Genomic DNA, 12,974 nt, shown 5'->3' with positions numbered 1-12,974 from the left:
CTAGTTAGGTCTTTTCTTCCAGTAATCAATCTCTAGAATTTTTTCAAGTCACTAGTTAACATATACTGAATACCCATTTATATAGGCTACAAAACCAAATGTTACATAGGTAATCTTTAGGCTAAATGATTTGCTATTTATTCACTTGAATAAAGATAAAATTCTTAAAGTACAATATATATTTTTTCTTTTCAAACTCTAATAGGTCAAGTGAAAAATGATTATTCAAATATACTCTTCTTTCTTGTGGAAACAATCCCTTTAATACGATAACAATTTTTCCTGGCGCTTGATTCTAGCTGTCCTTGAACAGACAAAATTTCCCCTGTCTTCCAGAAATCGTGCTTAGTTCAAACTAAAATGTGATGTAGCGTAATCTCTCAGCTGGAAGCAGAACGATTGGTCTTTTCAGGATCGTTTAAGATAGGAATCTACATTTGCTTCCTCTATCTAGTTTTTGTTTTTTAAGACAAGGTCTGGCCTTTTCGTCCAGCCTGGAGTGCAGTGGCGCGATCTTCCCTCACTGTAGCCTCCACCTTCTGGGCTCAAGCGATTGCCGTGCCTCAGTCTCTCGAGTAGCTGGAACTACAGGCACGCGCCATTACGCCTAGCTAATTAAAAAAAAAAATTAAGAGACCGGGGGTCTCCCTATGTTGTTCAGGCTGATCTCGAACTCCTGGGTTCAAGCGATCCTCCCGCCAGGGCTTCTCAAAGTGCCAGGATTACAGGCGAGAGCCGCCGCGCCCAGCGGCACCCCCATCTAGTGATAAGCAATCTTCAATTTTGAAAGAAGCATCTGGCCTGCGGACACTGTCGGTTATCCTTGGAACTTACCCAGTTTAGGAAAACAAGTGAGTAGCTAACCCTCCAAGGCCGGCTCACGACACCGGGAGAAAGTGGGTAAAAGACAATCGCGGCCACACACCGCGTGGGGGCTACGGGAAGCAGAACTAGGAAGCTTTGCTCCGCTCCGGACTTCGTCCCTCCCGGATCTCTGAACTAGCAAGCACTGCAGCCCGAGCCAATTGCGAAACACCGACAAAGCCCAGCCCAGCGGAAGGAACGGTTCCGGAGTTGTTTTTCTTTGATAGGGGAGCTCCTCCTTGCTCTCGCCCCTACTCTTTCTGGTGTTAGATCGAGCAACCCTCTAGAAGCAGTTTGGAGTGACTGGTAAAAAACACACCAAACGCTCGCATCCACAAAAAGGATGAAATTCCTTCTGGACGTCCTCCTGCTTCTCCCCTTACTGATCCTCTGCTCCCTAGAGTCCTTCGTGAAGCTTTTTATTCCTAAGAGGAGAAAATCAGTCACCGGCGAAATCGTGCTGATTACTGGAGCTGGGCATGGAATTGGGAGACTGACTGCCTATGAATTTGCTAAACTTAAAAGCAAGCTGGTTCTCTGGGATATAAATAAGGTAACAGTGCTTACTATGTTTTACTTTCTGGTACCTTTAATCTGTGGACATGTCTGCATTTTGCTGGCAACCACCCTTTACCTCATCTCTGTAAAGCAGGGAGGAAAAAAAAATTAGTATTGCCATTTTGCAGATGGGAGGGCATGAATTAATATGTTGTATGATCACATGATAAACAGATCTAGAGGTTATAAGAGTCCCAGTTACTGCCCCATTTGTAAATTGATCCCCATTTTTGCCCTAAGGATAACTCATAATTTTCTCCTGAACCTGATTTCATTGATCCCTCTATTTTAAAAATAGGGAAAAAGCAATCGTTTTAGCTATATATTAAAAGAGTAAGAAGCTTGTACCTATTAAGAGAAAGTCCTACTTGCTGTTAATGAGATAAGTGGTTTAAAAGATTATACTCGCCAGTGGTTCACGCCTGTAATCCCAGCACTTTGGGAGGCTGAGGCGGGAGGATCACGAGGTCAGGAGATCGAGACCATCCTCGCTAACACAGTGAAACCTCGTCTCTACTAAAAATACAAAAAAAAAAAAAAAAAATTAGCTGGGTGTGGTGGCGCGCGTCTGTAGTCCCAGCTACTGGGGAGGCTGAGGCAGGAGAATGGCATGAACCCAGGAGGTGGAGGTTGCGGTGAGCAGAGATCGTGCCACTGCACTTCAGCCTGGGCGACAGAGCGAGACTCCATCTCAAAAAAAAAAAAAAAAAAAGATTATACTCAACAGAAAGCAATGCTACATTGCCATAGTTATTGCCAAGAGTAATTTTAAAAAGCATCTTTTCCGGGAGGCTGAGGTGGGAGGTTGCTTGAGCCTGGGAGGTGGAGGCTGCAGTGAGCTGTAAACGCTCCACTGTAAACGCTCCACTGCACTCCAGCCCGGGTGACAGAGTGAGACCGTGTCTCAAATTTTTTTAAAAAGCATTTTTCTATCACGTTTGACCTGTGATACTGAAGGAGTGGTGGGAAAGCATCTTTTAGTAAAAACAATAAAAGGGAAGAAAACTTTCAATGTAATTTTTTACCTAGGACAAATGTAGGTGTGGCTTAGGGAGGAGAAGAGGACCTAGAATCTAACCTTTTATTTGACCTTTGGTATATGAACAAAGGGGTTTCTAGAAGATACCTGATAGCCTGAAACATTATCCATTACACACTAGTTGACATGCAATGCCGTAAACAATAATTCAAAGGATGTGAAGTTAAATGAGGGTTAACCCAGTGAGTGGCTGATTAAGACAGCAATCAACAAATAATGACTGTCTACTGCTTAGACATTAGGGACAGGGTGACAAACAGAAAATAAGGTTCCATGACCTCGTAGTAGGGAAAATGGACATTAAGTAATTACGAGTACAGGCTGGACGCAGTGGCTCACACTTGTAATCCCAGCACTTTTGGAGGCTGAGGCGGGCAGATCACCTGAGGTCAGGAGTTCAAGACCAGCTTGGCTAATATGGTGAAACCTGGTTTCTACTAAAAATACAAAAAATTAGTTGAGCGTGGTGGCTTGCACTTGTAATCAGCTACTGAGGAGGCTGAGGCAGGAGAACTGCTTGAACCTGGGAGGCGGAGGTTGCAGTGAACCGAGATCACGCCATTGCATTCCAGCTCGGGCAACAAGAGTGAAACTCTGTCTTAAAAATAAATAAATAAAATTAAATTAATAAATAAAAAATAAAGTAATTACAAGTGCAATGAAATATACAACCTAGGCCCAGCCTGGACCAGCATGGTCAAGGTCTGGCATAGTGATGTAGTCAGACACATCTGAGCTTTCATTTTCTAATTGGGTAACTTACTCAACTTTTCCACAGCTTTAGTTCCTTTTCTGCAAAATGGATAAAATAACACTACCTACCTCAAAAGGCTGGGAGTATGATATGAGATAATGCACACAAAGCATTTAGCACAGTGGCTGGTAGAAGGTAAACACACTGGAGTGTTAGTTCTTATTATTCCTTGACAAAGTGTGGTTTAAGCTAAAATTTAAATATATGTAAGAGTTAGTTAGGGTAATGACTTCCAATGTCTAGTGCTGGTTTGTATAAAATTTTCTCTGATCTTCAGTGACATGCATTTATCCAGCAAATATTTATTGAGCACCTATTATCTGTTAGGCACTGTTCTAATGCAGAACTGAGGATATAGCACTGAGGGAGACATGAGCCTCATGAGCTAGGGGCAGTATGCCACACTGTATAATAAAATGTATAATTGTTAGATGGTGTTAAGTATAAAGAAAAAAATAAAAGGTGAAAGTAGATAAAAAACTGTATATGGTGGGGAGGGTAGGAGGGGAATGTTGACTTTACAGTGGTGGCCAGGAAGGCCCCACTGGGATGGAGATAATTAAATCAAGATCTAAGGAAGCTGAGAGCACAGTGAGTCCTGCAGGGAGGGATCAGCAAATGCAAAGCCTGGCACAGACTGAGGGAAGGGAGAGAAGCACAAGAAAGGTCTAGATCTACTCTGTGCAACACAATGGTAGGTAGCAGCCCCTAGCCTCTTGTGGCTCTTGAGCCTTTCAAAATGTGGCCAGTCTGATTTGAGATGCACTGTGAGTGGAAATACACACTGGATTTTGCAAACTTAGTATGAAGAAAAGCATGTAGAATTTTGTGTTAATAATTTTTATATAGATTACATGTTGCAATGATAATTACTTAGATATATTGGGTTAAATAAAATATACCACTAGATTGTTTTATTTTTTTGGTGTGACTACTAGAAAGATTAAAATTATGTACATGGCTTGCATTATATTTCTATGAGACAGTACTGGTCTAGAGATTTAAGGGGCTGGAGCTGCAGATGATAAAATTTCCTGTACTTTGGCTTTTTACTCTGTTGAGTCAATGAAGGGTTTTGAGGGTAATTCCTATTGAAGAGGATCCTCCGGCTGCTGGGCTTAGAAGAGATATAAGAGGAGAAAAGATGGAAGGAACAAGTAAAGTAAGAGACTACTGTGATAATCCAGGCATGAGATGACATGATGGGGACTGTTGAACCAGGTTGGTAGCAGCAGAGATTAGGAGTAATGGTCAGAAAAATTGAGGACAATGTAGTGAGTTTTTATTAGGTTAAATTAGTTTAATTTAAATAATCTATATTTTATTTTGAGATTATATCCTTCCTACTTTTTGTGGATAAAAAATATATTTGTTAATGAAATTACAATGATAACATATGAGGGTCATTTTGTTAGTTTTGAGTGTCCTTATTTGACCAAAAGTTTGGCAATCCTAGTTCGGTATACACATCCCACTCTATTTTTCATGCCGTCTTATAGATTTGAAATTATAGAAGTCTGAGAACCACTAAACCTGATTGGGAAAGGACAGGGTGGGGATTTGGAGCAGTCCAGGTAGCAGAAACTGGAGAAGCTCTTGGGCTGGTGAATACCTGGAGAATGAGGAAGAAAGTGGAGTGGTGTTTGATTGTTATGAGATCTAGCTGGAAGGGCAGGGAGGGGCCAAATGGAGGGCCCTTTCACCTAGAGTACAAAGACAATCTCTTAGATTCATCCATGTAATGAGGATAGCAATGTCCACATGTACCATATGTTAATTTAGGGAAGAATTAATGGTGGTGTCAGCTTTGTTGTTCCACTGAGACTGATAATGGGAATTATTCATTCTGCTTTGTGGTAATCTATCACTTCTTGACTATTCTTATTCCCATGCCTGGTTAGAATAGTTTGTAGCCAGGCATGGTGGCATGCTCCGGGAGCCCCAGCCCCTTCAGGAGGCTGAAGCAGCAGGATTGCTTGAGGCCGGGAGTTCTGGACTGTGGTGCGCTCTGCATGTCTGCATAAGTTCAGAATCAATATGGTAACCTCCTGGCAGTGGGTGTGAAGGAGACCAAATTGTCTAAGGAGGGGTGAACCAGCCCAGGTTGGAAACGGAACAGGTCAGAGCTCCAGTGCTGTTCAGTAGTGGGATCACGCCTGTGAATAGCCACTGCACTCAACCTGGGCAACAGGGAGACCCTTTCTCCTAAAATACTCGTTTGGAAAGAAAAATTTACAGTAAGTGGTGAGCATATAGTATATGCTCAAAGACTATTTATTGAATGAAAAACTGAATTAATGAATAACTGAAAAAATAATGGGAGGAATTTAAAAAATTTTTCAATTTTTAGTAATCAAGGTAATGGGTGTAAAGGTCTTAGTTGTAGCAATAGACAAACATATTTGAAAAAAGTTACCAAGGGGAATCTTGAAGAGTTATGAGCAATTGTACTGTGCTGCAAAACATTTTAAAGGAAGAATTCATTTTTTCCTGAAGATCTGCTTATTTTTTATTTCTTGCCAGCTATCTACAGGGCACTATCCAGAATTTTTTCTGGAGGAATTTAGAACTTAAATTTGTTGCACTGGCCAGGCACAGTCGCTCACCCCTGTAATCCCAGCACTTTGGGAGGCCGAGATGGGAGGATCACTTGAGGCCAGGAGTTCAAGACCAGCCTGGGCAACATGGTGAAACCCTGTTTCTCCTAAAAATATAAAAATTAGACGGGTATGGTGGCGCATGCCTGTAATCGCAGCTACTAGGGAGGCTGAGGCAGGAGAATCACTTGAACCGGGAAGGCAGAGGCTGCAGTGAGCTGAGATTGCACCACTGCACTCCAGGCTGGGTGACAGAGCAAGACTCCATCTCAGAAAAAAAAAAAAAAAAAGTTGCACAATTCAGAAGGTGTGGAAAGCAGACCAACCTAAATGAGGAAGACCAAGGAAACAGGGCAAAAGTGAGACAGCAGATGTGAAAGAAGGGTATCTTTGCCTCCACATAGTGGAGTGGTGGTTAGTTGCTTGATGGTTACAGAAAGCCAACCAGTAATAAGCAAATCTCTGAAAACAGAATAAATGGGACATAAATTTTTATTGTAAAATTTGTTCATGTAAGGAAATATATTTGTTCAAAAAAGAGAAGACCCAATCAATACAGTATACTTTTTTGTTTTTTGAGATGGAGTCTCACACTGTTGCCCGGGCTGGTGTGCGGTGGCAAAATCTTGGCTTGCTGCAACCTCTGCCTCCCGGATTCAAGTGATTCTCCTGCCTCAGCCTCCCAAGTAGCTAGGATTACAGGTGCCCACCACCACACCCAGCTAATTTTTTATATTTTTAGTAGAGGCAGGGTTTCACTATATTGGCCAGGCTGTTCCCGGAATCCTGACCTTGTGATCTGCCCACCTCAGCCTCCCAAAGTGCTGGGATTACAGTTGTAAGCCACCGCGCCTGGCCAATACCATATACTTTTAAAAAACTTTTTAAAATGTGGTAAAATATATGACATAACACACCATTTTAACCATTTCTGAGTGTACAGTTTAGTGACATTAAGTACATTTACCTTATTATGCAGTGATCTATTTCTCTCCAGAAATTTTTCATCTTCCCAAGCTGAAAATCTGTACCCATTAAAACAATATATCTCCCCAGCCCTCTCTCTCCCCAGGGCCTGGCAACAACCATTCTATTCTCTGTCTCTATGAATATGATACTCTAGGTACTTCATATAAGTACACTCATATGGTATTTGTTTTTTGTGTCTGGCTTATTTCATTTGGCATAATGAAGGTTGTACATGTAGCATGTGTCAGAAATTCATTCCTTTTTAAGGCTGAATAATATTCTATTGTATGTGTATACAACATTAATAAAATATACTTGTAAAAGGAAATGCCAAAAGCTGCTGGTTAAGTATAGGAGAGCAAAATAAAGTTTACCTGAGATGTTGATGCCCCTGGAGGAATAAGAGTTCCTTGTGAGAGTATACTACAGTTTGTGAGGGAGATTTCCATAAAAGAAAAATATTGGGGGAAACTGCCCCCAATATTTTAATGTAGGTTCTTTCTATTTTCCATAAGTGACGGCCAGCTGAGAAATAAAGAGAGACAGTATAAAGAGAAATTTTACAGCTGGGCCGCCGGGGGTGACATCACATATCATGATGCTCCTGAGCCTCAAAACCAGCAAGTTTTTATTAAGAGTTCCAAAAGGGGAGGGGGTGTAAGAACAGGGAGTAGGTACAAAGATCACATGCTTCAAAGGGCAAAAGCAGAACTACTGATAAGGGTCTATGTTCAGTGGTGCACATATTGTCTTGATAAACATCTTGATAAACAGAAAACAGGGTTTGAGAGCAGAGAACTGGTCTGACCACAGATTAACCAGAGCAGAGTTTTTCCCCACCCTAATAAGCCTGATGATACTGCAGGAGACCAGGGCGTATCTCAGTCCTTATCTCAACTGCATAGGACAGACATACCCAGAGCGGCCGTTTATAGACCTCCCCCAAGGAATGCATTCCTTTCCCAGGGTATTAATATTAATATTCCTTGCTAGGAAAAGAATTTAGCGATATCTCTCCTACTTGCACATCTGTTTATAGGCTCTCTGCAAGAAGAAAAATACGGCTCTTTTTGCCCAACCCCACAGGCAGTCAGACCTTATGGTTGTCTTCCCTTGTTCCCTAAAAATCACTGTTACTCTGTTCTTTTTCAAGCTGCACTGATTTCATATTGTTCAAACACACGTGTTTTACAATCAATTTGTACAGTTAACGTAATTATCACAGTGGTCCTGAGGTGACGTACATCCCCAGCTTATGAAGATAACAGGATTAAGAGATTACAGGCATAAGAAATTATGAAAGTATTATTTGGGCACTGATAAATGTCCATATTAAAATGAAATCTTCACAATTTATGTTCTCTGCCATGGCTCCAGCCAGTCCCTCCATTCGGGGTCCCTGACTTCCCACAGCAGAAAAAGACCTTGTTTCCCTTTATTATCATAACAGGCTCACTACACAAGCTACTAATTCTCCCCACAGCTGTCCAGACTTGGCCTTTCCAACATTAGTTGCCATTTACAAATGTGTCCACTGATTCACCATCCTCTCTGTGGATAAATGTATGAGTCCTCCTAGGGTCTGCCCATTAGTGCATTAGTTGACAATTATTAGGTTGATGCAAAAGTAATTGCTGTTTTTGTCATTAAAATAATGGCAAAAACAGCAATTACTTTTCCACCAACCTAATACTTGGCCTGCAGGGTGCACAGACTAGATCTTAATCCAAAATATCTTTTGAGACGTTGTCTTAAAAGTTAAAAAAAAAAAGGCAAAAATTGGCCAAAAGCAAACAAGCAAACAAAAACAACAACAACAAAAAACCCCAATGGTATGATCCTAAACTTAAGTTGACTCAAAATTGGTGCCCCAAATTGGACTCATCACCCCTTTTCCTCAAATCTGCTGTCATCTCTGTCTGACATGTGGCAGCATGATCTTGCCAGCTACCAAAACTAGAAAGCAAAGATGTCAGTTGTGGCTCCTCCCCATCCTTCCTCATCTACCCACCAAGTCTTACTAATTTTACCTTCTAAACATATATTTTAAAGGATATTCTTTCCTCTACATTTTTTCTACTAGTGCCACAATTCAAGTTTGTGTCATCTATTACCTGAATCATTGTAACTGCCTCTCAGTTTTTTTCTTCCTCCAGCGTTGACCCCTAAAATCCACCCTCCATACATCAGCCAAAATAATCAATACGACACATAAACCTGACACTATAATTTAATCAGTGTCTCCTCATTCATTTTTTGATAAATCTTAATATGACATGTGGAACCTTAATCTGAACTTCCACTGGCCTTGAACTTTATGATCCATCCAACAACACTGATCCTACTAGTGGTTTCCACAAGACCAATCTCCTATCTGTCATTGCCCACACCCTGCCTGATGTGTCCTTTCACCCTGGGGAAAGCAAGTGAAAGGGCATGGCAAACCACTGCTGGAATTGTATTGTGTGCCCCTCTATGTTCCCATAACTCCCTGTATAGAACTCTGCTGTGATACTCATCACAATGTATTAGGTTGAAACTGCCAATTCAATCCTTTATTATCAAAACAATAACAGTATTATGTGGTCTTACTTAACTATGATACTTATGTTTCTTTCTACTACACAGAGAACTTCTTGGGGTCGGGACTCTACCTCATTCATATTTGTGTCAAGGTTTTTCTAAGCTCAGTGAATATGACCTTCACATTAAAATGCTGAAAGAACAAATGGTTTAATGAACTGTAGTTAACTCATTATTTCTTTTGCAGCCAGTAAACTGACATACATGAATAGTTTTTAATGACATGGAAAAAAGCTTAATGTTATATTTTTTAAAGCCTGATATGGAATACACAGAGATACCGACATTCACAAAGTATTCAAAGTTCATAAATACAGAAACTAGTATTTTAAGATTTTTATCTTCTTTTAAGAAGCTTGCTTTAAATTCAGTTCCAAATAAAAGAAGCTAGTCAAAATACTAAAAGCAAAATGTGCCTATATACCTGCCAAAAATGTGTTGTTACAATCTTCCCCAATTCAAATGGAAAGAATCTCACTACTTTTTAAAAATTATTTTTAATTATTTTCAGCTGTCGATATAATATGCTCATATCAATTATTACCTTGCCCCCTTTTTTGCCTTTTCTAGCATGGACTGGAGGAAACAGCTGCCAAATGCAAGGGACTGGGTGCCAAGGTTCATACCTTTGTGGTAGACTGCAGCAACCGAGAAGATATTTACAGCTCTGCAAAGAAGGTGAAATGTTGTGTTTAGATAGAATCGTATCATGTTAGAGCTAGGAGGTGTTTTGGAGATGACCCAGTCTGTACATGATGTAGATGAAGTACCTGAGAAATGTTGTTATTTGACCAAGGTTATAGAACTAGCTCATAGCAAACCCAAAACTAGAACCGAGAACTGAAGCTCTCAAATATTAGTATGTTCTGGAATTTTCCAGGGAGTTGTTAAAAATATATATATATTCTCTTGGGCTCCACTTCCAGAAATTTTCTTTCTTTTTTTTTTTTTTTTTTTTGAGATGGGGGTGTCACTCTGTCACCCAGGTTGGAGTGCAGTGGTATGATCTCGATTCATTGCAACCTCTACCTCCCAGAATCAATCAATCCTCCCACCTCAGCCTCCCAAGTAGCTGGGACCACAGGTGTGTGCCACCACGCCAGCTAATTTTTTGTATTTTTGGTAGAAAACGGGGTCTCACCATGTTGCCCAGGCTGATCTCGAACTCCTGAGCTCAGGGGATCCACCCACCTCGGCCTCCCAAAGTGCTGGGATTATAGGCATGAGCCACGCTCCCAGCAGATCTATTTCTATAAAGCATTATTTGCCTCTCCTAGATACAATTGCAATGTGCTGTATATAATGGGGTTTCACTCTGAATGCATTCTCGTTTGTACCTGTTAACTAAATACCTTAATGGCAGCAAGGTCATCAGAATTACCTGGGCAGATTCCTTAAAGTACACATTCCTGGACCTTACCCCTGGATATTCTAATTCCGTGCAGTATAAAGAGTGTGATTCAGCAAGACTTGAGAACCTCTTTGTTTATGGAATTTTAGGTTTGAGTTCTTTTTTTTTTTTTTTTGAAATGGAGTCTCCCTCTGTCGCCCAGGCTGGAGTGCAGTGGCCTGATCTTGGCTCACTGCAAGCTCTGCCTCCCGGATTCACAAGCGATTCTCCTGCTTCAGCCTCCCAAATAGCTGTGATTACGGGCACGTGCCATCATGCCTGGCTAATTTTTGTGTTTTTGCAGAGATGGGGTTTCACTATGTTGGCCAGGCTGGTCTGGTCTGGAACTCCTGAACTCAAGTGATCCACCCTCCTTGGCTTCCCAAAGTGCTGGGATTACACGCGTGAGCCACCACACCTGGCCTGAGTTCTTTTTTTTTTTTTTTTTTTTGAGTCTAGCTCTAGCTTTGTCGCCCAGGCTGGAGTGCAGTGGCGCAATCTCGGCTCCCTGCAAGCTCCTCCTCCCGGGTTCACCCCATTCTCCTGCCTCAGCCTCTGGAGTAGCTGGGATTACAGGCGCCCGTCACCACGTTCGGCTAATTTTTTTGTATTTTTAGTAGAGACGGGATTTCACCGTGTTAGCCAGGATGGTCTCTATCTCCTGACCTCGTGATCCGCCCCCTCAGCCTCCAAAAGTGCTGGGATTACAGGCGTGAGCCACCCCGCCTAGCCCATTATCAGATATTTTGAAGTAGCTATTTTGAGGTGGCCATTTTAGTATCAGAACTTTTTTTCTTTTTTTCTTTTTTTTTTTTTTTTTTTGAGACAGAGTCTTGCTCTGTTGCCCAGGCTGCAGTGTAGTGGCGTGATCTTGGCTCACTGCAACCTCCGCCTCCTGGGTTCAAGCAATTCTCCTGCCTCAGCCTCTCGAGTAGCTGGGATTACAGGTGCCCGCCACCACGCATGGCTAATTTTTGTATTTTTAGTAGAGACGGGATTTCACCATGTTAGCCAGGATGATCTCGATCTCCTGACCTCGTGATCCGCCCACCTTGGCCTCCCAAAGTGCTGGGATTTGTATATTTCTTAATAATGAAAGCAAGCTGAGAATCCGATATTTTGAAGTAGCTGTTTTGAGGTGGCCATTTTAGTATCAGAACTTTTTTCTTTTTCTTTTTTTTTTTTTTAAGTCTTGCTCTGTTGCCCAGGCTGGAGTGTAGTGGCATGATCTTGGCTCACTACAACCTCCACCTCCTGGGTTCAAGCAATTTTCCTGCCTCAGCCTCTCGAATAGCTGGGATTACAGGCAGATACCTGTAATATATATATACAGGCTGATAAATATATATTTATATAATATATAAATATATAATATATATTATATGTATATATGAGATGTGCTGTATATAATATACATATAATACATATATCTATATTACATATAATATATGTAATATACATATATGTATATATGAGATGTGCTGTATGAGATGTGCTGTATATATTATATATTATATATAATATATATTATATGTACATATATATTTATATACATTATATATTTATATACATTATATATGTACATATAATATATATTATATATTATATGTACATATATATTATATATAATATATACAGCACATCTCATATATATGTATACAGCATTATATACAGCACATCTCATATACGTACATATAATACATATACATATGATAAGTATATACATATGTATATAATATATATTATAATATAAATATTATATATATCCAGGAATCTGCCCAGGTAATTCTGGGCAGAATATATATAATATATATTATATTATATATATAATATAATATATAATATAATATATTATTATATAATATAATTTATATAATATATTATTATATAATATAATTTATATCATATAATATAATATATATTATATAATATAATTTATATTATATAATATATATTATATATAATATGATATAATTTATATTATATAATATATATTATATATAATATGATATAAGTTATATTATATAATATATATTATATATTATAATATATATTATATAATATATAGTATATTATATATTATATTATATAATATATAGTATATTATCTATTATATTATATAATATATAGTATATAATATATTATCTATATAAAAATATATATTAATATAATATATATTATATATAAAATAATATATAAATATAATATATTAATTTATAT

General features: G+C 39.4%; 1 protein-coding gene across 1 annotated transcript in view; it reads left to right on the top strand.

Annotated features, from left to right (window-relative positions):
• Positions 1 to 1,036: 1,036 nt before the first annotated feature.
• HSD17B11 (hydroxysteroid 17-beta dehydrogenase 11) overlaps positions 1,037 to 12,974 on the top strand; it is a 50,917-nt gene continuing 38,979 nt past the window's right edge. The window contains exons 1-2 of the mRNA XM_030819105.1: positions 1,037 to 1,417; positions 9,935 to 10,042. Coding sequence (XP_030674965.1) covers positions 1,208 to 1,417; positions 9,935 to 10,042 — 318 coding nt within the window. The 5' untranslated portion in view covers positions 1,037 to 1,207. The remainder of the gene's footprint in view (positions 1,418 to 9,934; positions 10,043 to 12,974) is intronic.

This window comes from Nomascus leucogenys, chromosome 9, assembly GCF_006542625.1.
Source record: "Nomascus leucogenys isolate Asia chromosome 9, Asia_NLE_v1, whole genome shotgun sequence".
NCBI classification, from domain to species: Eukaryota; Metazoa; Chordata; class Mammalia; order Primates; family Hylobatidae; genus Nomascus; species Nomascus leucogenys.
The sequence above is the reverse complement of the archived record's forward strand: the minus strand, read 5'-3'. Positions and strand labels throughout refer to the sequence as shown.